The sequence below is a fragment of the Tasmannia lanceolata genome, unplaced genomic scaffold, assembly GCF_043159265.1.
Source record: "Tasmannia lanceolata isolate RefF3 unplaced genomic scaffold, GAP_Taslan_0.1 ptg000016l, whole genome shotgun sequence".
NCBI classification, from domain to species: Eukaryota; Viridiplantae; Streptophyta; class Magnoliopsida; order Canellales; family Winteraceae; genus Tasmannia; species Tasmannia lanceolata.
This window is the reverse complement of record NW_027518693.1, coordinates 8,998,172-9,025,332: the sequence shown is the minus strand read 5'-3', so window position 1 is coordinate 9,025,332 and position 27,161 is coordinate 8,998,172. Positions and strand designations below refer to the sequence as shown.

The 27,161-nt window shown below is 37.7% G+C and overlaps 1 protein-coding gene and 1 long non-coding RNA gene across 2 annotated transcripts; both read right to left on the bottom strand.

Moving 5' to 3' along the window:
• Nucleotides 1-880: 880 nt before the first annotated feature.
• Nucleotides 881-2,224, bottom strand: MYB93 (myb domain protein 93). The gene is made up of 3 exons (XM_077357189.1): nucleotides 2,061-2,224; nucleotides 1,848-1,977; nucleotides 881-1,669 (listed from the first exon to the last, which is right to left on the bottom strand). Exons 1-3 carry the CDS (start codon nucleotides 2,191-2,193, stop codon nucleotides 943-945), a joined length of 990 nt encoding a protein of 329 aa, XP_077213304.1. The 5' UTR covers nucleotides 2,194-2,224; the 3' UTR covers nucleotides 881-942.
• A 13,958-nt stretch (nucleotides 2,225-16,182) lies between these two features.
• LOC143849140 (uncharacterized) lies at nucleotides 16,183-26,012 on the bottom strand. Its single transcript, XR_013235567.1, has 2 exons — nucleotides 17,819-26,012; nucleotides 16,183-16,607 (listed from the first exon to the last, which is right to left on the bottom strand). It is a non-coding gene; the product is annotated as an uncharacterized LOC143849140 (long non-coding RNA).
• Between the last annotated feature and the right edge of the window lie 1,149 nt (nucleotides 26,013-27,161).

Genomic DNA, 27,161 nt, shown 5'->3' with positions numbered 1-27,161 from the left:
TAAAAATCCCAATGTTTAGCTCTTACATCAGTTAACTCTTTCATCTGTCTGTTGAAATATGAAAAATAAACCAAACTCTCTATCTCTCTCTACATTGAAATCTTGGGTTCAATCTCGAATTGCATGCCAGAAAACACAATAAAGAAAAGGGGAAAGAGAAAGAAAAATTAAAACGAAAATAAATTTATAAAACTATAACAAGAAAAAGAGCCAGCAGAGAGATCGTGTATATATGCTCAAGCATTTTTGTTGGGACCTGGGTAGAACTCACCCTTAAAAGCTAGCCGTTAAGTAGAGGGTACCCGAGTCCTCTTATAAGCCCTTCCACATACATTCACTTTTCCGATGCAGGATCTTAATTTGCTTCCGCGTGGAACCCCAACAATTTAATTTCCTAGATTATAGTATATCAAGATTGAACAATTATAGATTTAATATGGTCATTTGCTTCACAATTATGACCCAAGAGCTTGGCCCGGATATACAAGGAAATATTTTAAACAAAACAAACCGTAAATACATAAATGCTAACATCCATCCATGCATGTGCATGTGCATGTGCATGTGCAATAATTACGAAGGAAATGACATATGATGCATGTGCGCACACACACATTGTATGTAAAGGAAATGATATTTCCATCCAGCATTTCTACACATATTGTTTGTCTTTTTTTGAATGGCCCCTTTCGTTTGTCTTTTCCTCATATCATTTTTGGGAAAAGACAAAGAAAGGGGGTCGAAATGCTGGAGAAGAGGAGAAATGCTGGGAAAGGGGTGGAAATATCACTTCCATATATATATTTATACATGCACAACTGCAAAAGTGTGAGAATGTATAAGAGAGGGATGCATTGAACAAGAAGAGAAGAGAAATATATAAAATTAATACACCGTAAAAGGGTGGTGAAATTCCAGGATTCTTACACCTTGTCTCAAAAATCATGCAATTTCATGAAGAAAGGTGTCTTCAAAAAAGAGCTCAGGCCAAAAGGAAGGACCACCTCCATAGCTTGAAGTGCTACATGAATCACTTGGATTGCTGATTGTGTTTTCTATGACAAGGGGAGGAGGATTTGGATTCAATGGGGATTTGGGTCTGTTTTCTCCTTGGCCAAACATTCCAAAGTTGGAACCTTGGTTCATTTCACTGCTCATGGGTGGCTGAAAATTGTAAGGGAATTGAAGGTCTGGCAAAGGAGTGAATGGGATTTGGTCATTAAGTAGTTGATGAGATGGAGCAACTCCAAAAGTGGATTGGGTGGAATTTTCTAAGTTGCAAGAATTAGATAACATGGTTTCTTTGGGTGAAGTCATTGAATTCAATAGGTTAATGGCCTCCATGTCTGTAACACTGCTTAGACTAGTTGGAGAGGAACTTTCAGATATGGCAGCAGATTGGAGAAGGTATTGAATGTATTGGTATTTGGCCAACTGAATAGCTTCTTGTAATCTGACTGTTTGTTCATCCCATGGGTGATGATCCATGGCCTCTCTCAAATTGGCAAGAGCAATCAGATGAGGCAAGCTCGCGAAAAGATCGGTCCGCGGGCGGTGGGTCATTGGATCAAAACCCATCTGAATTAGCTTCTTCTTCAGATGGGTGTTCCAAAAATTCTTTATCTCGTTATCGGTTCGTCCCGGGAGGTGCGTCGCAATTGCCGACCACCTAGTACGAAAAAATAAAAGGAAAAAACCCAGTCAGTAACTAATGGTTGAATGAGAATTTCATTATTAATTCAATTCTTTACCATTCAAAAAAAAATGATTGAATGAGAATTGGAAAAGACCCAAATTTTACTGGCACTTGTAAGTGAAAAAATAAGATTGCATGGTTGAATAATTACTTGTTTCCAAGTATGGAATGGAGATTGAGTATGGTCTGCTCTTCTTCTGTGGAGAATTTCCCTCTCTTTATATCAGGCCTCAAATAATTTGTCCATCTTAGCCTACAACTCTTTCCACATCTATTAAGCCCTGCAAAAACAAAACAATAACATAAGATATAGATAGAAAGATAGAAAGGGAGAGAGAGGAGAATTTGGTATGTTTCTCTTTACCTGCAAGTTTAGGGAGGGCTCTCCAACTCCCATGTCCATGTTTTTGTATGTATTGAACAAGCTTTTGGTCTTCTTCTGGTGTCCATGGACCTTTCTTCAGGCCATTTTCATCACAGCAAGGAGATCTCCCCATTGTATTTTGCTAAGGAATTTCACTGCCTCGTATATCACTTTGCTACCAAAAAGGGCGCTCTATATTTATAATACCCGCTAGCCTTTGTTCCTTCTCTTTATTTAATTCCAGTGAAAACGGCCGAAGGCTACTACTCTCTATGAAGTCCAATTCCGAAAATGCCCTTTTCTTCTATAAAATGACAAATTCATCAGATACCTAGTTTGTTTTTTCTTTTACCTTCTAGCCAGTCATATTTCGATACTAGAGAAAGGAATTTCCCACTGCCAGATCAAAACCAAACAAAGCTTCTATTTGATTTGTGGGACACATGATTTAGATTTAGGTCCTGCTTGGTTTAGATTATGAGAACCAATTGCGAGTCAAAAACTGATTATTGGACTCAATATTTAGGCCTGTTCGTTTTAGATTAATAACGTATCGTAAGTCCAAAACCAATAATAGTTTTAGGACTGGCAAATCAGTTGTCATAATCTAAAACAAACAGGGCCTTATTGAATCCAATAATCAGTTCTGGGCTAACAATTGGGTTCGCATAATCTAAAACAAACTGGTCTTTAGTGGGGCATGGCCCATCCACTGTTATAGCCAAACATCCACCTTTGCGAAAATGTCCCCGGTCTAATGATCCTACAAAGAAGATTTACAGTGTACAGGTGGGACTAGGGGAGTAAACGAGCCGAGCCGAGCTTGGCCAGGCTCGGCTCGGCTCGTTAAGCTCAAAAGCTCGGCTCGGCTCGGTCAGGCTCGCGAGCCTTTCCGAGCTCGGGTTATATTAAGTTCACACCCCTCATCTTCCCTGAACAGCCCTATCTAGTGTAATTTGACTACTTTTTTTACACTATGGGGGGTGGTCCAAGTAACAAATGGGGTTCCAAAAATGAAGTGACATATTTTGCCTCCCCCTTTCACTCCCTGGACAACCCTTTTAGTGTGTGTGTGTGTGTGTGTGTGTGTATATATATATATATATATATATATATATATATATATATTAAATTCTTAACTAGCCGAGCCGAGCTGAGCCTAGCCTAAATCGGGCTCGGCTCATTAAGCTTAACGAGGTTGTTAAGGATTCAAGCCGAGCTCGAGCGAACTTCCGAGCCCGAGCCAAAATTGACACCCTTAGGTGGGACCCACTAGATGAACTATGGCAGGCAACATTTAGTGCAATGTTCTATAATTTAATGATCTCCTATATTAGGGCCCCGTTCTTTTAAGATTATGACAACCGATTGTGAGTGCCAAACAGATTATTGGGTCGGGTGTCATAATCTTAAAAGAACGGGCCTTTAAACCAAAATTTTAAACATAATCCTGTATATGCACTTACAATGTCCTACTTTATGTTATCTAAAAAATGAACCCCTTATTATTTATTTTTATTTAATCATTGTACTAAGTATAGCTAGGGATCTCTTTTAATAGTAGGTTTTTGGATTTTCTTAACCCTAAAACCATTGGAAAGAAATGATTGTCTTGTACATATAAAGTTTTACCAATGTTGTAAATAGAGCAATTAATTTCCACATTGGCCAGAAGACCTTACAAAAAAATACTCTAATTTATTCATGAAAAGTTTCTTCAACACTTTATTTTGTTATTATCACTCGTGTTGTATTTATGATAATTTCTTCTTGTTCTACATTTTTCGTAGGTATTTAATTTTAATTTCGTGCTAATTTTTGAAAAATGATTACTATTTTAGCTAAAAGGAAATCTTGTAGAGATTTTTCAGGAAAATGATATCTCCACCCACTTTCCCTGCATTTCCAACCACTTTAGTTTATTTTTTTTTTCCTGAAAATGAATTTATTTTCAAGGAAAGACAATGGGAAGAAGGAGAAAATGGCATTATTTTTATTAAAAGACAAACAAAAGGAGGTGGAAATATCACTTCCCATACTCAAAGAAGAGGAAAGATAACTTTATATTAAAAAAAAAAAAAGCGAAGTTGAAGCACACGTCAGCATCGGGATCCGGCTCGTGTGACACGAGCCGGACAGAAAACAAAAATGAATTCCATGCACGCAACAATGAGAGTCTTTTGACGTTTCTTTGTTCTTCGTTGCATTGTTTTTATTCCATGGGCAGCCTCCCAACCACTGCCTTTCAGTTGTGTCCGTATTTTAACTCTTTACCACATTTTAATATGGTGGGTCCCACAACAAATGACTAAATATTGAAAAATCTAACAGATCGGATGATCGTAGCCGCACATTTAGCATCCGATCAAGACCATTAGTTAGACGGCTAGGATCATCCGATTAGTACGATATTTGGGCCAGTGGCTTATCTGCTATGGGCCCCAGTAGATGGTCCACTTGCAATCGGTATAAGCAGCCACATGTATGGTGGAGATTGGTTGGGTGTGATAACCAAGTCGTGCTGTCCTTTCCACACTCTCTGTATGTACTGTGCCACCAGAAAATGACAAAAATATGTTTGGAGCATAGCATGGCTAGATCTTCCGTAAGGTTATGAATGAACCTACACGGTCTGTACTTAAGTTCGCATCCAACGTGTCTGAAATTAACAGTACAGGATATGGGCCCAACAGTTGGATCCGTCAGTGATGATTCGGATCCATACCCTAATGTCCAAAGTCATGCCTGCTCGGACCCAGAAAATGTGTCTCATATCCAATTACAGGTTCTTAATGTAAGAAGTTTAGAAGTTTAGATTATTCATAGATAAAGGACTTATTCAACTGAATAAACTGCACAGTAGACACATAGTTGACAGAACATTGAGCATTCTTACATTTTTCTAAATTCTAACCTCATAGACGCATGTACTGAAATTAGAACCCAAGATAACTCTGAATAGGATCCAAGTGATAAGGGATCCAAACAAATTGTAACCTAGACATATATATAGATGGATCCATTGATGCCCTTAATCTTATTCAAGGGTGTTAGTTTCATCTACAAAAGTAGCAAGGTTTTGTATTCTTGTGTGACCAATGATCTGGTTAGACTAATCCATTCACTACTTTTAACTCTCTTCATTGCCTGCTACAACTCTTTGGCTATTGTATCACCCAATATTATCCACTAAAACAAATGTGGGTGTAAATATCAGTTTCCTTGAAAATAACCATGGATATACTTAAAATGGACATAATTTGACGCCCAAAGATAAGGAGCCTGAGTTCATTGGTGAGGTGTTATTAGTATCTTTCCACGTGGGTGTGACGGGTTTCCCACCCTAACAAACTAAGACTCTCATTAGGAGAAAATCATATATTTATCTCTCCCTTAATTAATAAAATGAAATCCAACCTAGAAGTTTACACGTATGTGTTAAATATGCTACAGCCCATATGGGAAAGAAAATTAGCAATTGGGAAATGATATTTCCACCACTTTTGCTGGCCGAAAGACAGACAGAAGGAGGAAATACTTGGATAGGGGCTACAAATATCATTTCCCTAACTATGATGTTACATTAATTAGAACTAGACTAGGCTCCAAGAGACAAAGAGTGCCCACACTAAATTATGCGTGGAGACATGGGATAACATGTACGAGTGATCAATCTAGGGAGGGGTAATTGTCAGCCGTTGGATAGAGATTGAACGGCTGAGAAAATGTCTCTTGTAGGAAAGCATGGTTGACAGTACGACAATTGAGGATGTGACCCTTTTGACCATTGGGGGCTGTTAGAGGTGAAGTTGGTACAGCCATCGTCCTAAATCTCCACAACCCTTTTCTTAGCCAAAGACATTCTTCTTTACTGTCGCTCTCTCCATGGTTGACGCACTTTCTCCTTGTTTTAGCCAAAAATCATAAGATCTTATGATTTTTTATTTATTTACATGCTTAGCTTCATAGAATTCGTCAATGGCTTGATCTCTTATCAGATTTAAACATAGGATGATCCAAACCGATATATCTAAATATACGAAATTATCTATACTGATATTGACACTACCATGTTTTAGTAATTGCACACAACTCATCTTGTCTTGTCTTATATAATTGGCTCCAAGAACTTTTGGGAACTGAATAGCATTTAAACGCTTGTCAAGATCCACTTGGATCAAAATTGCAGTGTTCCTTGGATCCTAGTTTTTGTGTTTTAGCGATAAAAACAGTAGCGAATTTTACAAAAAAAACAAATAGTAGCAAATTTATACATATTTCAAAAGGATTTGCTAGGGACAATCACACAAGGCATTTCGCATATGGGCTGTTGCATCTGAGAGCAACCACACCGGCTCAGATTTTGTCTTATTCTTTTAATTCATCTGAGGTGGCTGCTCTCACATGCAACAGCCCATCCGCAAAATGCCTTCAGCAATGTTCCCTAGCAAATCCCATTTTCAAAACAACTCTTCCACTATTTCTTTAGTAACCATATAAAATTTTTAGGGCGTAACTACAATCTTTTTTGTGTGTGCTTGTGGATCCGATATAAGATCCGGTTTTGGATATGGTATGGGATCCAGTTTAGATTGGATGGATATAAATCAAAGCCTACATGGGGTCAATATCAGATCGGATTCTCAGGGTCCCTCCCACTGTCTCACACTATCTGGATCAAATCTTTTCCATAGGATGATCCTAATCCTCCGATTTGTGTAGCTATAAAATGGATGGCACTGAATAAAAACCTCAACGGATCGGAGGATTAAGATCATCCTATAGAGAAGATTTTCTTTGCACACCCTAACTATCCCGGTGTCCAACAAATGAACGGTTTGGATCACCCAAACAATGTGGGTCCCACAGTTTTTTTTGGGCTGCATACCATCTCCACCATATAAAATCTCGTCATTTACCTATTCATTAACACTATAATTACTTATCTAGAGAGAGTAATTCTAGACATATCCCCACGAGGGGCCTTCTACTTTCTCGGGGTGTTTTTGCATATCAGTCATTCCGACAAAAGAAATCGCCTAAAAAGAGGCACCTGTCTGGTCTGAATGGCGTGTTCGCTGTCATTTGGCGAAGCATTACATGTGATAAATTGCACCGTGCAAAAGTGCCCCCACTCCCATTGTTTAAAATTTATTCCAAATTTCCAATAATATCCCACTGGGTCTCCCGTTGCAAATATGCAAATCGAGGAAGCATGGTTTTAAATTTCGACCGAAATCCGAAATTTCGGACCGAAATCGACCGACACCGAAATCACCCACATCCGAAACGGTCATTTATTTCGGCCGAAATTTCAACCGAAATTATCGAAATTTCGGCCGAAATTACCGAATATGGAATAAAATACCATTTTCGTTGTAGTACCGGATTTCGGTCAAAATTTCAAAATTTCAGAGTCCGAAACCGGTAGCGAAACTGAAATTTTAAACCTTGGGAGGAAAGGGGTTGCCATTATCATTTCCCTTTGACATAACCTCGATTTTTAGATTTGTAGTTTGACCTAAACCCAATGTCATTTCTCTTTCTTCTTAACCTTCTCCAAAGAGTCACATCAATAGCTCAGTAGAGTCAATTAAAATACAAGAGAAGCACAGAAAAGGGTCGCTTTCTTTTCTTTTCCTCCATTTACTTTGACACTTTCCTGCCCATTTTTTCCCCCATAACTTACCTCATTTTCTGTCGACCCAAGTTTCTAAGAAAACAAAAGCAAAGGAAAATAAATCAATGAGAACAAGGGTGCAACTTGCGTGGATGTTACGGTCACGAGTGGGGCCTATCTAGATTTGGGATTAGGCGGGACCCAACTTGGTGTGGGGCATGTTTAAAGGGCCTAGCCTAACACAGTCCATCAGCTCCGATACCAAATATTAGGCACCTAATCAATACACTCTACGAGTTCGATCAGCTCTGGAGCTTTTGGAGTGTTTATTAGGTACCAAACACCGACCCCCAATGTTTCAACCAGATTTCAGCTCGGGTTGGGTTTGGTTGGGTTAGGGTTGGGAAAAGCCAATCCAATATAATTTCCAGTTTAGGTTAGGCCTGAGGCCTTGTGCAACCCAACCCGACTCGAACATGACCTTGATCCTCTAATTTTATTGTGATTTTTAAAATATTGGGGATGTATTTTTATTTTATTTTTCAATAACTCCCAACCCGACATAATCTAAACCAAGCCGGAAAAAATGGGTTAGAATCATTAGGTAAGGGTTGAGAGATTTTGAGGTGGGTTGGGTTAGAGTTGGTCATCCTTGACCCGAGGCTCGGGTTAGGGTTGAGGAAATGCTATCCCAAGTTGGGTTAGGGTTTACCATCCTCAACACGAGGCTCGGTTTAGGGTTGAGAGACTGCTATCTCGGGTTGGGCTAGGGCTGGCCTCATCCCAACCCAACCAGCCCGAGTTCCATCCCTAATGTGAACAAAACTGAACAGTAAATCTAGTTTTTGGGTTCCACATGCGAGATGTCGGTGTCTCCACATGCAGTACCGTATCTAAAGCCATTTTACTGATCACCAAGTTCTTGTTAGGTCACTTTTTGCCCTTTTGGCTATATTTGAGGCTTGCTTCTTCAACTAAAGTTCCTTGTCGGGTTGGTACCACAAATAAAAAAAAGGAAGAAGAATTATTCATAGATTGTAGATTCCTTACATATTGTTTTTTATTGCTGTCAGATATAAACAACTGAAACCATCCAAACAAAAGGAAAATTTGCTGTCAGATATAAAATAATTCATAGACCGTAGATTCCTTACATATTTTCACTCCCCTAACAGGGGAGCGAATGCGTACTGCAGGGGGATTGAAAATATCATCGCCCTAAAATAATTGAAGTTTCTACTTTCTAACCATCTTTGTTGTGTCTTCAAATGCCACCTATGTCTCAAAAACCCCACTTTCTAACCATCCCTACGCAAAGTAGATGCAAAATATACAAAAACCAGTAGAGAGTAGGAAGCAACCTAAGTATCAAGGCATGGAACTCAATCCTATGAACAAAACTAATGTGTATTAATAATTTCAATGAGACACTCGTCTGTCAAATCTAACCATCTGATTTATGTTTTCTTTAGGCCAAAAACATGACCAATCAAACCAACCCAAGAAATAGATGATGAGAAGAAATCTTGTGGGCAAACTATACACCAGAGTTCAGTGTATATCTTATTGATGACCCAAAACCCATTAACTAACCGTTTATATAATGTGGGTTTTTTTGGACTACCATCCAATTAGTGTAATAGCAAAGTGGCTGCTTTGGGTATCTCTAAAACTTATTTGCACATAATCTCTACACCCAAAACTTGGGGCTGGGACGGGTACAATCCGATTTCGGCTCGGATTACATGGGTTGGCATTTTTTCGAGTTCAGTAAGCTCAGGGTTGTGAAAAGTTAACACGATTTAATTTCGGGTTGTGTTAGGATTAAGGCCTTGGGCAAACCGACTCTATCCGAACCCGACCTCCGTCCCTCTAATTTTATCTATGTTTTTTGTGTATCAAATTCTGTTTTCGCCCCAGGCCAACCCGGTCCTATTAGGAAAATCAGGTTGGGTTAGCTTTGAGAGATTTAAAGGTGGTTTTAATTAGGTTGATCCTCCAACAACTAGAAAAGGGTTGCTTTGGCTAAAATGAAGAACACGGTACAAATTAAACCCTTCTTTTATTTGCGTTGTATATGAAAAGAAAGATTTCACCATCTTTAACAACTTGGAAAGGGTTGTTTACAAATTAAACCCAGCTTTTATTTGCATTGCACGAGGACGAAAGGCTTTTTTTGTCCACAGCTCGTTATGTGATAATTAACTAAACAAATAAAAAAAAAGGTAAGAAACGTTACATCCTGTACACTGAGGCGTATTAGCCTGCAAAATATAGGTTTCTCTGTGTTTCTTCATCCATAAAGACAAAAAAAACTGTTCCCCATACGGAAACAAATACGGTTCACCTGTATTGCGTGTAATGTTACTATTCCTTCAATCATGTTGACACCAACTACCGACTGATAAATGGACAATAAAAACAGGGGTGGGGCCTAGAATTCTATGCTAATTTCATCGTATCTTTGCAAGTTCAAAGATAATGACCGAGTTTAAGAGGCATTTAATTTATGTATCCATTGGTAGGGACCACACAGACTCAGATTTTGTCTTATTCATTTAATTAGAGATTTGCTAGGGACCATCAGCGAAATGCCTTTTGTGACGGACACTAGCAAATCCCTAATAATTATAATAAATAGGGATTTGCTAGGTAATTTAGTGTGAAGCCATTTTGCGGCTGACTTTTGCAGAAGAGAACAGCAGCCTCATGTGTGGCTATTCTCTCGTGCAGAAGTGAGCCGTGAAATAGCTTTCCACCAAATTGCCTAGCACTTCAAAGACGTGTCACTTTATTAATATAATAATAACATTAACGAAGGTAACGACAGCTACAACAACCACCACCACCACCACCAACAACAACAACAACAACAACAACAACAACGTGAGGAACAATGAAAAGTGACCCTATCTCACTAAAGACACATTTAGTTGGACTGCTTAACTAAAAACATCTAAGAAGAGGGTGCAAATATCATCTCTTGAGAAAACGTCATAGCAATAATACCTTTAGACAAACATATAATCGTTAGAATCAGCTTTTGTCTCTTTAATTTGTATCACAATTCGACATATCTTGTATGTTAGAGATTGATTCCTTAAGTTTAGGGTTTTCCTTCTTTTGATATTTTTTTCTTTCTAGCTTGATAATCTTAGAAAAATACAATAACATAATATTAAAATTAAGTAATGAGAATTAAGTTAATCTTTCATCTGATTTCAATCCACGACAGCCTGAATTTTTTCAGTAGGATTAACAAGGGCAAGCTATCTACATTGAAACTTCATTGGACAGCGATAAAATCCACCAAAACCTTCTGCAATGGTCCCTAACAAATGCCATATGGCCCATATATGTGTCTGCGCGTGCGTGTGTGTGTGTGTGTTAAAATATTGTAAAAAGGAATTGAATAGGTCCATTCTTAGTAAATCTGTGAAACATGGAAATGTAAAATCAAATGTATTATTAATGATTTTTGGGTATGGAATTTTCCCAACCGTTATGCCCAAAATCATGGAAAATGCTGATTCTTTTATTCTGCAATTTTCGATATCATGTACAGGCGTAGTACCAATATGGATGCTTTGGATTCTAAGAAGGTTGTGAAAATTTGCACGCCACAATCTTATCTTTGTTGGCTCAACTGCCTTCTCCAAGGACCCAACAGGACCACACTTCCAGAGCACTGAAAAGACAGAAGATTTTTGCTAAAATAATCCCCACGAACAACGCATCTTGTATAAGATATTACAAAATCACATACAAATAGCGTACCCACGTTTAGCTTGTTAAGTTTGTTGAGTTCTACAGAGATCTGTTAGTAGACAATCTAGCGTGCTAGATTGGCCTTCTTATTCGCAGTTGCTTTTCTTGTCACGTTATCTGCAGTTCTAAATATATACTTTGCAAACATGCATGGGTCATTTTCTTCAATAATTAGGCATTTCTCACTTGATAAGAACCATTTACCTTCGATGTAATGGTCAGGATTTACTGTGGTAAATCGATGATAAGACCCAGTTTACAATTAGCTCAGTTTGTCGTAATTTGATTTTGTTTTGCATTTTTAAGTTTTAACGTATAGGAATTCAATAATGAGGCATTTCTAACTCGATACGAACTGTTTAACTTCAAATTATTGGTCTAGATTTACTGTTCGGTAAATCGAAGATAAGACCCAATTTACAATTATATTCATTGTGATGTACACTCATCAATAATGCTGTAGGCTTTTATTTCCTCCCTAATTTGGAAGTATGTCAATGATGGAAGAACTCCATGAAAGGAGAAACAAGTTGTTAGAATATCTAATTCAAACCATGGGCCCGACCCAAGTGATTTGCAAGTGAAGTACTGTCACCGGTTTTACGTTTTTTCTCTCTCTAGTATTTGAACCAAGTGTTGGATATGTTTTAAGAGAAATTATATGGCGGAAGGCCTTACAACAATAAGGCCCTTATACGTGTACCAACCTTGATCCAACAGCAGCTTCTCACAAAGTGAGCTGCTGTTGGATTAAATATCAAGGGTGGTACCCCTACCGTATTGTCGTAAGGCCTTACACCATGTAAAAACCTCATGTTTTAGAGTTGGAGTAGTGAAATGATTTCTTCACTTTATTCTTATCTTGATTAGTTTACTTAACTTTTAATAATTCCATCTTATTAAATAGGTGTTGAAGCTTAGCTTTAGAGTCATGATGGAGCAGGGAATCTGAGGGTGAAAGAAACGTGAGTTTTTGCTTGATATTGAAAGGTAAGCAACAGCAAGCCTATTTAAAGGCTGTGTATGTTTGTAAAGTATGAGATGAAAAAATAATAAAAAGTTCTTTGACTTCCTCTTCTATGCTTTGGTATTTTCTTCTCTCCCTTTGCATTTCTTGTTCTTTAATTTTAACACATGTACGGAGTAAATCCAAAGGATATATATTGAGATATAAGAAAGAGCAGCTATAATTTTTTATTTTTTATTTTTTTAAACAAATCCAAGCCCTCCAATTTTATGGAGCAGTAAGATCAACAGATGGTTTTTAATGACCCTCGCTCAAACACAGTAACAATACATTACAGATGATTAAAAAACATGATTTCCTCACGGAGAAAGAAAATCGAAGAGCTCTAGGTTGGGTCTTGCCACTCCTGATCTAGCAAGGCGATCCGACTCTTCATTACCTCCTGATGAGATAATTTTTTTAGATTATCACAATTTTCATTTGTAAAAATGACCACTGTATAGCAAGGGTCACATTCCAAATGTACGATGGTCGATCCTAAGATTTTTTTTTTTTTTTTTTTCGCCCATTAAAAGTGTGATACATTGTCCTTGATCGCTCCCTCATCGGTTTATCCTAGCCCTGGATCAAGGGTGATGAAAGAGATGTCTCCAAGTGATTGATTCTTTGCATACCTCAATCTTGCAAATGAGATCCCCATTCAGCATGGGGCTGACTTACTGCCTCATCTATGTGATTAGATCCGTCGTCCAAATTGAACACCTTGATCGGATGATCTAGGCCCATGATCAATCAAGTCTAGTTTAGAGTTTTGCCAAGATTAGTTAAAATGCTATATCTTGACATTTTGTATGGTGTGTGAGCATGCAAGTCCAACATTTTTTCGAAAAGAACACCAGTGTCCACTTCATAGGATGATCCAAACCGTTCATTTGTGGGGCCACAACGTCAATAGATTGTACATGTAAATCATCTCCATAGGATGATAATAACCCTTCCCATATATAGACTTTTTGATCTGTAGACGCTTCTATAATGTTCAGTCCCTCTACAGATGGGAGAGTTAGGATCATCCTACGGAGATGATTTACAGGGTAGGATCTATTTATGTTGTGTCCCAACAAAAGAACGGTTTGGATCATCATCTGAGGTGGACCCCACTGTAATTTTGTAAAAGACTGGATTTCACATGCATACACCATGTAAAATACTTCTGATATCACATGCATGCCCATTAAATGATCTAAAAATCGCATTTTCCCATTGATAGTAAAAGTGACTTTCGCAGTCTTTCTCAATTAATTAAGGGAAATGATATCAGCACAAAGTTTTTAAATTTCCGTTTCGGGGGTAATTTCGGTCATCACTGAAACCGAAATTCGATAGAAGTGCTCGAAATGTCATGTTTTTTTTTTAGCCGCAATTTCGGCTGAAATTCTATAAAGGAATAAAAAATATATATATTTTATCAAAAAATTCGCCGAAATTTCTGAAATTTGGTAAATTTCGGTAATTTCAGTTTCGGAACGTCTCACTTTAAAAATATCGGATTTCGGCCGAAATTTAAAACCTTGATCGGACTGCTATGTTTTTATGTTTTTTTTTTTTTTCTTTCTTTCTTTCTTACCTATGATTAAAGTGCAAATTTGAATAATCCCTTAGATGCAGGTAAAAATACCTCACTCTATTCAATTTTAATTTAGATTTTCTATCAAAATTTTGATGAAATATCAATACATTTTCATACATCAATTTTAGATTTTTTTTGCTGATTTTCTAATTTTCTGATTTGTCCTTGTCTTAGACGCATGCCGATTTAATCTAACTCTTGGATGTGGGTAAAAAAGTAACTCACTCTATTCAATTATGATTTACCTTTTCAGTTGAAATTCTTTGACTACTTTTTAACATTGAAGTAGGCTGTCCCAACTCCCAAGTTAAAAAAAAGGTGAGCATATCACTTCTGAAAAAGGACCACATAGACAAACGTCTCTCTCTCAGTTCGGCAACCAAAAGAGCCGTCGTCAGCTTTTTTTTCTCCACATCGACAAAAACAACACAAGTATACATCAAGTGCACGTTTTTACCTTAATAAATAGAACGAGAATACACCTTCAAATAATTGGAGAATGCTAGAGAACGCACCCTTAATTTCTCAGTTTTATTTTGCATTCGCATTGAACCTTAGGTCAAATGGTGGACCCACAGGACTCAATGACGTGTTGGGTCCCACATCAGTCTTCTCATCTTATTATTCCCCGTGTCCTTAAAAAGAGTGAGATTATTTTTGACCAATTTCTGGTGGATAGAGAAGTACGGATGGGGACCACTTTTCAAATGATCCTGACCATTAATCTGTTGGTCCCCATCATAGATTGGCAGTGGCCCAGCAATCCTCCTCTGCACGGTGTTAACCATTCTTAAAGTTGGAAGGAAGATGGGCAGCTTAGAGAGTTAAATAAATTGCTTGACAAAACGGAGGGTCAAGATCACCTTCCTGAGATCTTTGGTTTAGGACCCATCTGCGGTAGAGAAAAATTCATGCTCCATATTAAATTTTTCTTTTTCTCATGCATGGATGCCTGTTCATTCGGTGGGGCCAAGGACAATTAGGCTACTTCATCAAGGCATGCAAAGATCAATGGATTAAAAACATCTAATGTCATTTTTATCTTGCTTGATCAATGGTCTAGAATCAGTCTGAAGAGTGTGGGACCATGGACAATAGGCCAGCCGGATTTGTGATGGCCACCAATTTTCTCACAAACCTATCATTGTACATTGGCAGCAGTATGTCGAGTGTTCATACCTAGCAGCATCCTAGGAGGCTAGACTGGACCATAGGGTGGCAACATAACATTCATTGAAAACTATGTTGTATATCTGCATATGATGCATGACGTATTCTAGTCTTAGTCAACGATCTCTAGTAGAGTTAGAATCATATCTGTACAGTTAAGAGCGATATTATTAGCAGTCTTAATAGGGTTACATTCATTATTAGAAGTCTTAATAGGGTTTCATTAGGAATACTTGGGGGACTTATCCGGGCTAGAGATTGAGTGTCCCATTAGATTAGAACTCAATTAGGCCACGTTTGGATACCAACAAGATTTAGATTTGGATTTAGTTTATATTTTCAACTGGATCACATCCTTAGATTTCCAAATCGGCTACAACAGTGCAAAAAATTCTGATTTTCAAATCTGTTCTGCAAGACATTATTTGGAAATCAATATTTGTGGCAACTTCGTTCACCATCGTTGCTCCTCAACGTTGCTCCGGCAGCAGCGAGACACCTCTCTCTCTCTCTTAAAACATGATCATGAAGATGATTGATGTGTTTTGTGTCCAAAACTCAAATCCAAATCAAAATACAAATGCATGAGGAATCCAAACGGGCCCTTAATGATTTTTGGTAAATTTGGATAGATTTGAATTTTACTAATTTGGGGAACTTATTTTTAATAAGAATACAAACTTACTACTTTTAGTATGTCTACAAATATGGATTTGAGAATTTGAAGAAGATCTCATTGTGTGAAAATGAGGGACCATGCTCTAAGATGTAAATCTAAGAGTGAAGATTATCACTACCACTTCTTTTTTCTCCTTTGTCTATTTTCTTTTCTTCTACATTAGTAAATTCTTCATGTTCATAGGACACTCAAACTTCATCTAAGATAAGTCCTACTACTACTCCTAATGTAAACTCTATTACGACTCTTAATTGATGTACGCCTCAACTTCTCTAAATACATAAGTAGGATTCTAACTCTATAAGAGCTCTTTCACTAGGACTAGAATTCTTCGTACATCATATGCACACTTAAAACATAATTTTCCATGCATTTTATACATCCATTCAAACCATATACTCTGAACACGCCATATGTAATGACCTATAGTGTTCTCATCTAGGCCTTCGTACTCCTAGGTATAGACTCTTGATCTGAGCCCACACCGCTCTGAGATCCACCTATAGTAAATCCACCTTGTTCCCACAAGATCAACAGTTACACCCACCCATGTGTGCACCAATTGGAAGAGTAGCCTTAGAAGTGCTCCGATCAAACAATCCTAAACACTTGATCGAAGGCCCTCAACCGATGGTTAAAGAAACTAAGCAGCAATTAACGTTCACACTCCAATAGAATGCAAGCCCTTCAGAGGGACAGAAACTTCCAAGGGCCTAACAAGAAAATATGTATAGAATTAAAAATCAAGATGGCTTTACCTTTTCCATTAAATCCTATTCTTCTTTCATTGATCAAGAAGAATGAGACAGAGAAAAGCTACAGACATAAAATTAGTGACAAACAAAAGAAAAAACAAAGCGAAGTTAAAGACCTCAATTTGGAAGAAAAAATAAAAATTATGAACAAAAAGACCGAATTTGAAATAAAACAATCAGAAAATTATTGAAAACAATGTCATAAATACCCAAAAAAAACATAGAAGTTCTAGCAAATTAAACCATGAAAGAAAATAAATCCCAAAATGTTCAAAAAAAAAAAAGAAGGAATTAAACCCCTTGAAAAAATTTAAAAAGATAACAGAACAAATGAAAAGTTTAAATGACCAAAAAACAACTGAAAATAAAACCAATAATCATCACTCACTTTGTTTTAATTTGTGATAAATAAAACAAATGGGATAACAATGGAAATAAACAGCAAACTAAACTGAAAATCATCATAATAGTTACTTTAATAGAAATTAGCTTGATGTTCCTTGTATCTAAATATAGAAGGGTATATTCTAGGTACAAGGAGATTGCCATTTTCAGAAAAAAAGACAAACAAAAGACCATGGAAATGCTGGAAAAAAGGGTGGAAAATTCATTTCCCATGCTAGCGATGTGCTTTTGTAATATAACAATCATGCATTCTCATTTGCAACAGTGAGTCCTCTAAAACTTAGTAACCCTCCAAAAATTTAGGTCTTTTCTAGTAAAAAAGAAAAAAATGTGCATTTTACACAGCCTTGTGAAATATAATTGGGTTTTAGGCATTCATCCAATATAGATTAATAATGTAAACAAACTCCTAAATCCTAATATAAATGCTCCTAATATGTGATACTTAACATGAGTATAAACACTACGTGCACCAGTTACATTTCTTCCATCTCGCAAACTTCAAAAGACTGTAGGGAAATACTCCATAATAAAATCAAATGGTGTAAAGATAAAACTGAAATGAATGGATAGTGTGAAAAATGGTTTCAAGAACTGATAACTTTGCCAAGATATGTTTAGGTTTGGTTACGTGTAATAGTTTCCTTTTTTTTAAGAAAATCTTGATAAAAATTCCATAGGAAGAAAACCAAACTTTTTAAGAAATCTACTATCATTGCCTAATAAAGACTCCAAAAATCTTAAGAGAGGAAATTGGAACTTACCTGATGAGAAGAATCATGACATCTTTTTTTTCTAGTCGAAGGACATCAAATCCCTCCAGAATGTAGAAGATTAGATAGGAAAACCATCAAACTATGGAATTGCAATCACCATCTGCAATAGAGAAATAGAGATGTGGTCCATAAGAATATAAGAAAAAAAAAAGAAAAAAATCAGGACAGAGTGGAAGCAAGAGAAAGAAAGACTATTTTTGTCTTTTTTTCCCAATTGTGATAATGTTGACTCCCTCAGGAAACAGTAGATGATGGAAAACCTTGGCAAATAGACTTACTCTACCAAGAGCAATAATCTAGCCCCAATTGACCATTAGACTGACTCCCAAAAGGAGTAGTAAACGATTAGAGACTAGACAATTAGACTGTTTCCCTTAAGAGGGAGAGCAATAATCTATCCAGAAAATGTAGGAAAATAGGTCGTCTACCTCAAGTAGTAGTAAACTAGCCATTCATTAACTGGCTCCGGTGCAAAAGGAATTCACTGAAAAATAGTCTACCATCCCAATGAAGCAGTGAAGTAGCCACTCATTAGCCCGGAATAGTCTAGTACAAGTGCACGTATTAGCCCGGCTTAGACTAGTAAAGGATGTCCAACTAGACATGTGTACCAGTGTAACCATCAGAATAAGGCACTAGAAAAAAATAAAAAGAAAAGAATATTTACAAATTACAAATCCATAGGTAAAGAGCATTTTTTTTTTTTTCAAAATGTCATTCAGAAAATATGTATATGAAAAAGTCAAGAAGAGGAGAAGGTATCTTGTACATCAGCTTTCAGTCTGGCATAGTTTCATTTCAACTTCCTCATATAGGTCTTTGGTTTTGTCAAGGAAGTGGGTCAGCATCAATTTAGCCCATTCTTTTCCTACCATAATTCTTGCGACCCTTACCCAAATTGGATCAGAGCATCTTATTAAGCTATCCGGTTCCTTCCAAAGTTCACTGAGTTCCCATCCTTCGCTTTGGTTTTTAAGCCTTTAGGTTTATAGATTGTTTGGTATTTTGTATTTATAGGTTATTGAATAACTTGTATAATCCCACTCTTAGTTGGAAGTTTGTAGCTTTGAATTGGAGGGACCTTCACTCTTGTTGTCCTCACTCTTTAACTCCTTTAGTTTATAGCAAGGTTATAAATGTCGATTTCAATACGAACATCAGTCTCCATGGAAATGAAACATGCCAATTTTGTTCTAAGATTTCAGTGAAAATCCTGTAAATCAAGAAAGTTTATGAAAATACAAGCAGATGATGGAAATTTAAGGGGGGGGGAATGCAAGAATAAGAACAAATACTCAATTAGAAGCCTTCAAATACGAAAGATAATCATCCATAATGGTTTAACAAGATGACTATCAATAATGGTTTGATAAGATGGCTATCCATAATGGTTTGACAAGATCAAACAACAATGGATAGTGTTGTAGTCGTAGCTCCTGCAGAAGTAATAACAAACAAAGCCATAAATGGGTATTCAAATAAAGGGGAGCATGTCTGTAACAGTAAGATTCATTCTAAATTGAAAATGTATCCAACTACATATATGATGCAGGACATATGCTTCAAGCAAAACCCAAAAAAGCAAAAAATAAAATAAAATAAAAAAGAGAAAACCCAAGCTTCTCTATACACTTTGGTCGAAATTTTTTGATATTCAACTGAAGTTCTGTAACTTACATATTAGAGTGGTGGCATTTTTGTTGACATGACCAAATATGTTACTAAAATCTATACATGTCTACCAAAGGATTTCTTTTCATTGCAGATAAAAAAGAAAACATGTCAGTTGTTTCAGGTCGGTATTGACCGACATTTAGAACTATGCTTGAGAGTAGAGAATGGAAAATCTCTGCTCTCAGGCATTGACCGACATTTACTAAAACTCAAACTAATGAAAGGGTGAATTGGGGGGGCTTGGATTATGTTATGGGTCGTATGGGGTTCGGGGAAAGGTGGAGGGAGTGGATGAGGAGGTGTGTGGAATCTGCTTACTTTTCGGTTCTTATTAACGGATCGCCGAGAGGCTTCTTCAAGTCCTCAAGGGGGTTGAAACAAGGGGATCCGCTTTCTCCTTTCCTATTTGTGATTGTGGCTGAGACGTTGAGCAGGCTCATAGCTTCTGGGTGCGATCTTGGTTTGTTCCGAGGTTTTGAAGAGGGGAGAGACAAGGTGGAGGTGTCACATTTACAGTTTGTTGATGATACTTTGCTTTTTTGTTGTTCTGATGCGCATTCTATTGCAAATCTTAAGGGGACTATCAGATGTTATGAGTTGTTTTCTGGTCAGAAAGTAAACTTCCACAAATCCTGTATGTTTGCAGTTAATCTGCCTTTGGAGTTAGCTTATGACCTTGCTTCGAAGTTGGGTTGTAAACTGGATTTTCTCCCTTCCAACTACTTGGGGCTACCTCTTGGGGTGGGTAGACCAAAGAAACATCTATGAGACCCAGTGGTTGAGAGAATTGACAAGAGGCTTGACATGTGGAAAAGGAATCTTATCTCCAAAGGTGGCAGACTGGTGTTGGTGAAGGCGGTCCTAGCCAGCATCCCTACATATTTTCTCTCTCTTTTTAAATGTCCGGTTAGTGTATCGTTGAGGATTGAGCAAATCCAACGGAGATTTTTATGGGGGGGCTCCGGGGATTCTTCTGGGGTTCCTTTGGTGAAATGGGAGGAGGTTTGTACTCCGTTTAAATTTGGGGGTTTGGGTATTAGGAGAATTCGGGAATTTAATGTTGCATTGCTCGGGAAATGGCTGTGGAGGTTTGGTGAGCAAGACCAGATGTGGGCGAAAGTGGTGGTTAGTAAATATGGGTCTAAGTCAGGTAAGTGGGAGTCGGATGACTTGTTCTCGCCTAAAGGGATTACTGTATGGAGAGACATATTGAAAGTTAGATCCAAATTTGTATTGGGAACCAGGTTTAAACTCTATTCAGGTGATCGTATCATATTCTGGTTGGATGCTTGGTGTGCTTCTGAGCCCCTGAGTGTAATGTTTCCATCGCTATTTCGAATCGCTCCGGATAAGGCGGTGCTGGTTAAAGACTGTTTCGTTCGGGAAAGTAGGAGAGTGGTGTGGATGCCAGCATTTCGCAGAAATTTCTTTGAGAGAGAGTTGGATGTTTTGGCGAATCTCTTTCAGTTGTTAGAATCATGCTATATTAAGATATCTGGGGATGATAAGAGAGTTTGGATTTGGGATAAATCTGGATTCTTCTCAGTTAGGTCTTTTTATTCTCATTTTATCCCTGGCTCGTCTCATCCTATTTTGGCTAAGGTTTGGAATTCTTCATGCTCCCCACGGGTGTGCTTTTTCGGGTGGGCAGTCTGCAGGGATAGGATTCAGACCATAAATTTTCTCAGGAAGATTTGGATGATCCTAGTTGATTATTGTCCGTTATGCTTTAAGGATGGAGAGTCGGCTAGTCATCTTTTTATCCATTGCAGCTTTGCTAATGTTGTATGGGGTTTAATCTTGTCGTGATTTGGGCTTTGCTGAGTGTTCCCTAGTTCTATTTTGGATTCGTTAATGTGCTGGGAGGGAGTGCCTTGGAAGAAAAAAGGGCGAATGCTTTGGCAGATGTGTTTATTTTCTACCTTTAGGGAGATCTAGAAGGAGAGGAATGCTAGAGTTTTTTAGGGTGTTCATAAATCAGCTCAGAGAGTTTATATCAACATCATTGCTTCTGTGATTGAAAGGGCTACATGTCTCCCCCGCTTCCGTTTCGTCTCTGCATTTGATTTATGGGAAGGGTGGAGTGTGATTTGCTTGGAAGGGTCTCATTGCCCCAAGGTGGTTCAAAAGTGGAGTCCGCCCCCTCCTTGTTATCTGAAAATTAATTTCGATGGTTCTAGCATTAGCAACCCGGGGCCGGCTGGTATTGGGGGCTTATGTCGTACTTCTAGTGGTGAGCCCATCTGGTCTTATTATGGTCCCCTGGGGGTCTGTGATTCTAGTGAAGCTGAGGTTCATGTGGCATTTGAAGGTTTCAAGCACATTGATAGGGGTTCTCTGAACTCGTTTATTACTTTATTGTGGAAGGTGACTCTCTCAATGTTATCAGATGGCTTCGGGGATCTGCTTTGCCTCCTTGGAGATTTTGGTCCATCTTCGATGAGATTCATGATATTGTTCGTGGCTCTTCCATTGTCTTCAATCATGTGCGAAGATTTGCTAATGGCGAGGCAGATGCTTTTGCTCGGGAGGGTGTTGATAAGGATGTGTTGGAATTTTTTGAGTTCTTGCCTCCTTGAGGCTCTTGTGTTTTTCTTTCTTTCTCTTGTTGTTTTTCCTGGGGTGACCTCCTTGGTCCTCCCGTTTTAATATATTTTTCTCTAATTACCTTTCAAAAAAAAAGTAGAGAATGGAAAATCAAAGTACAACATAGATATGGAGATTAGTTTGGCAGACTGGGATATGTCTAATAAGAGTAGGTTGACGCAAATTGAAGAATGGTATAATGACTGAGCAAAGTCATTGGAAGAACTTAAAAAAAAGTTTTATGACTGTTTGTATCCGACGGTCTATAAATGAAACATGCAGTTCCATGAACGATCACAGAGAGCTCCTCTGACCCGCTCCTCTGACCCACAGTTTCTTTCTTTCTCTTGAATTTATTGGTATGGTAATAATGCTGAAGTTGCGGTCACACAATTTTACTTGACTCGTTAAGAATCTTTATATTCATTTAACTGTAACTTGTGCAATATTCAACAAAAATTAAATATACAGGTAAGCCAAATAAGAGATCTCATGTGTTAAGGTAATATTTTCTTCTTTTAGGCTGGTAAAAATTGCTTTTCTGTACCCGAGTTTAATATTTCTGTAACACACCTTTGTTGGGTTTGAATCTCTAGTAAGTTCTACAAAATCTCAATGCAATGATTTGGGTGGAAGCAGACAATAGTTACACACTGGATCCTTATAAGTACTAATATATTTTCATGAACCTAAATGAGTTATTCAATTACACATTTTGTTCATGTTCTATCTGTTGTAATGTTCTTAAATCCTCACATCTTTGAAGTGGCCCAATCAATCTGTTGAGCACCTTATGATTTGGGTCATTCATAGTTCAGGAAGCATGAAAAAAAGCGGGGTCAATGAGCATTCTCAATAACAGATTTCGGATCAAATCAATATTGACATACCGAGTATCTGTTCATACAAAGTAATCTGGCGATCCCCACGATCAGAGTCTGGGCTCTTGGAATTGGAAAAAGTCTGGTAGCTGATCACAAAATCATTGGCAATTTTCTATATGTAAAGAATGAGTGGATTTGATTTACATATGACATCCATTTAAATGTAATTCAATGCCCAATATTGTTCAATCGTTCCTCTTAATCATATGTTCCCTAGGAAACTTAATTGAAAAATAAGCAACTGAATTAGATGGAAGTATACATAAACTATGATGGATCAGAGTAAGGGAAACAGAACAGTAAATGGAAAAGTCGACTTCCCAGAGTAGAAGCATTAGGCTTATACAAAGCTGTAACCATAGGAAGCAAGAGCTATGAAACTCAAAGTTGCTGAAGATAAAACCAGAGGGCAAAAAAGATGATATATGAAGTGTAACAAATGTGTTGGCACCATAACTTCTGAAAAATTGGAGAGAAAAGATAAGCAAAACAAGATAATGATAGAGTGATAGTGAATAATGAAAGCTGGCCAAAAACCAAGAATGAATTGCGAAAAGGGGAATCCATGATACAACAATTGATTTACTTTGCTTAGTAGTTGCTCATCAAATTTAAAAAAAAAAAATAGATACAAAATTAAATACAATATAAAGTTTGTAGCAGTAGGTGCATTGCTGTCTGTTGTTGTTTCCTCTCTCACTAAGTACATATATATAAGCACAGATTTCATGGAGGCCGCACCGTCTTCCTTGTAAACACTCCATATAGGTTGGCCAGTTGCATCCTCTGTAACTGCGTAACATCACTAAGGACAACAGAATTGAAATCAGTACATTTCTTCTGTACCTATTGTGAAGTTCAGGCATATATTTTAAAATTCACTTGGACTGAGTTCTTTCATTATTTTAATTTTAATATCTTGAATATGCACCAGATGAACATTTGAGAAGAGAAAAGATATGCAAGAAAGTTTTTCCTATCTGGCCAAATGCTAGAATTTAGTCTACATTATTCTTAATAATTATCCTGGAGCTAGAATCTCATTTTGACACGGTTGGTGTAACAGGTAGTTCAACCAGACGTTTTTAAGCATTTCATCAATATTTGGACTGGAAAGCACAGGGCAACTTCTAGAGAAAATTCAGTAAGCACATTTTATGTGCGAAGCTGATCATAATATTAAGTAAAGAGTCTATGATTCAATTGAAAGAGGAATCGGCAAGCACAGAATATCAAGTTCTCTCAATCTTGTAATGTTTTGGTTCTCTTTTCCTCTGCCTAATGATTTCAAAGCTCTAAAATTCTATTGAAAGAGGAATTGGCAAGCACATCATATCAAATTCTCTCAATCTTCTAAAGTTTTGGTTCTCTTTTCCTTCTGCCTAATGATTTTAAAGTTTTTTTCACTTCTCTCATTTCAGCCACCATCCATCTTAAGGTCATACATAGAGCAGACAGAGCATGAACTGTTGAAATCGTGGTAATTAAGTTGCTCTTGTTCTGAATGTGACTCGGTTGGAAAGAACATCGATGAGTTTGTTTCAAAAGCAATTATAGCAATTATCCACTTGGTGAGCAAGTTGGTTGAAATATTTTGCGTCTGTGGACAATTTGTACTATCTGTTGTTTGTTTCCATTAACCTCATCAAAGGCAGTAAAAATAAAGTTCCCAAATTTGCATTTGCCATTTGCCACCTAAATTCAAGGAAGAATGTGCATGCTAATATTATGTTTTCTCTAGATCAATCATGAAAAGAGGAAATCTTACTTGTATACAGAACATTTAGATACTTGTATGACATTTATAGGCCATTTTGTAGAGAATTCCTTTCATTATAGTGAGTTATGCTATGAAGATACAAGTGTCCTACCATGTGATTAGCAGATATACAAATACAGAGTATCACATTCAACAAGTAGGAAAATATGTGTCATGGATTCTTTTTTTTTAATGGAAAAAATAGTGTCATGGATTAAGAAAATAGTTGATGAGAGAAGGGGGTGTTGTGTTTATAGAAGCGGGTAGACACCCCGAAACAACCCGATCTGCTAAGTACTGTTCCATAAACTTTTGGAAAGCCACCAATCCTCAGATCATCCATTAAAATGGAGGACAAGATAAGTGATATGAAGCTTCTCTCTTTTGCACCGAACACCTTCGCCAACTCCTCTACTCTATCCTCCATGTTAAACTCCAACTAAGAAGCTTTTCCCCAATTTATTTTTTATCCTGGTTCCTCTTCGAACCACCAAAGAATCCCCGTAAGATTCCTCACATGGAGGATAAATGATCACCCATATCATCCACAAATTGGACATAGAATACGAATGCACCATTTGCTGAGGAAAACCCTGCATAAAGGCAATCCCCACAGCTCTCTGTGTATTATTCTACCAAGTGTCCCACCAACAGATCCCCATACCTCAAACCACTCGTGCTTTTGAAGAATCCAATGCAATGATTTGGGTGGAAGCAGACAATAGTTACACACTGGATCCTTATAAGTACTAATATATTTTCATGAACCTAAATGAGTTATTCAATTACACATTTTGTTCATGTTCTATCTGTTGTAATGTTCTTAAATCCTCACATCTTTGAAGTGGCCCAATCAATCTGCTGAGCACCTTATGATTTGGGTCATTCATAGTTCAGGAAGCATGAAAAAAAGCGGGGTCAATGAGCATTCTCAATAACAGATTTCGGATCAAATCAATATTGACATACCGAGTATCTGTTCATACAAAGTAATCTGGCGATCCCCACGATCAGAGTCTGGGCTCTTGGAATTGGAAAAAGTCTGGTAGCTGATCACAAAATCATGGCAATTTTCTATATGTAAAGAATGAGTGGATTTGATTTACATATGATATCCATTTAAATGTAATTCAATGCCCCCCCACCCCACACACACACACACACACATTCTCAAAACCCTAAACACGCCATGATGAGGCCCTCAGCCCAGCCTTCGTTGACAACTATCCATTTTTTTACAGCTGGGCTGAAACGATTTCACACCAACAGATCAAGAAGGTTCCACGTGCAGCACTGAATCCCCCCCCCCCCCCCCCCTTTCCAAAATGCCTTCTTCCCTGGCGGTTCAATCCTGATCTAGGATCCGATAAATCCACCAACTCATATTTCTATTTTCTGAATATGAACTCGCCTAATCCAAAAGTGCATAACACTAGATCACACCAATCATCTGTTGATCAGCAACAGTTCAAAACTGTTTTAATAAAACATGAATGCAGAAACCCCTCTTTATATGAGTGCAGGACCCAGATAAGCATTCCAACACCTATTTGGCTTCTGCATATCATCCCGTGAGAGCTGCTTAGCAGGAACTTCCCGGTAATGTAATGCACCAATCACACAGGAATTACATTAACAACTATCCGCCAAAGAGTTTGTTGTCCGCTTCATATGATTAAAATGTGATCTCACTATCCATCAATAGCAAAAGGAAGAGGCCTCCAAAGAGCACGACTAACCTCCCCAAACAAGCCAAAACTCCAATTTAGCATGGTAGTCTTGATCGATCTATGAAGGACCCAATGCACACGTAAGGACTTAAAAAAAGCATTCCAAACTCTCAATGCCAAAAGGCAATGCAGAAGAAGAATATCAAGGGACCCTTCATCCCGCCTGCAAAGCACACATCAACTCGGTAACTGGAAGTTCCATTCTAATAAACCGGTAGGGGTCCCCGCCAAACCCCAGCTTACCCATCAAAAAAAAAAATTCTACAGCACATCCAACCCACCTTGCTGTTCAAGTTAAACCACTTCCCTTCTCTAATGAATAGCAAAACCAACTTTAGCTCAATCTCTTGAAGCTTAGATGCATGAGGAAGTTGTGTTGCAATAAAGCCGAAGAAGGGGATAACCAGCCCAAACATGATTTTAGAAATACTACTCAACTGTAAATTACTTGATCTTGTATAGAGCAATAACCAAGCTAACTACAGCAATCAAAATCCAACCAATGATGCCACAAGATCTATAGGTGTGCATGTCTAATCTTTTTCCGATACAAACAAAAGAGGAGTACAAGCGCTAACCCAAACAAAAGAGCAAAATTACAATGGAAGCATACCATGCCGCACCATAAGACTTTACAAGTCACCCCACAATTTGATAACTTATCAGCAAGATCATTCCCTTCCTGATGAATGTGAGTA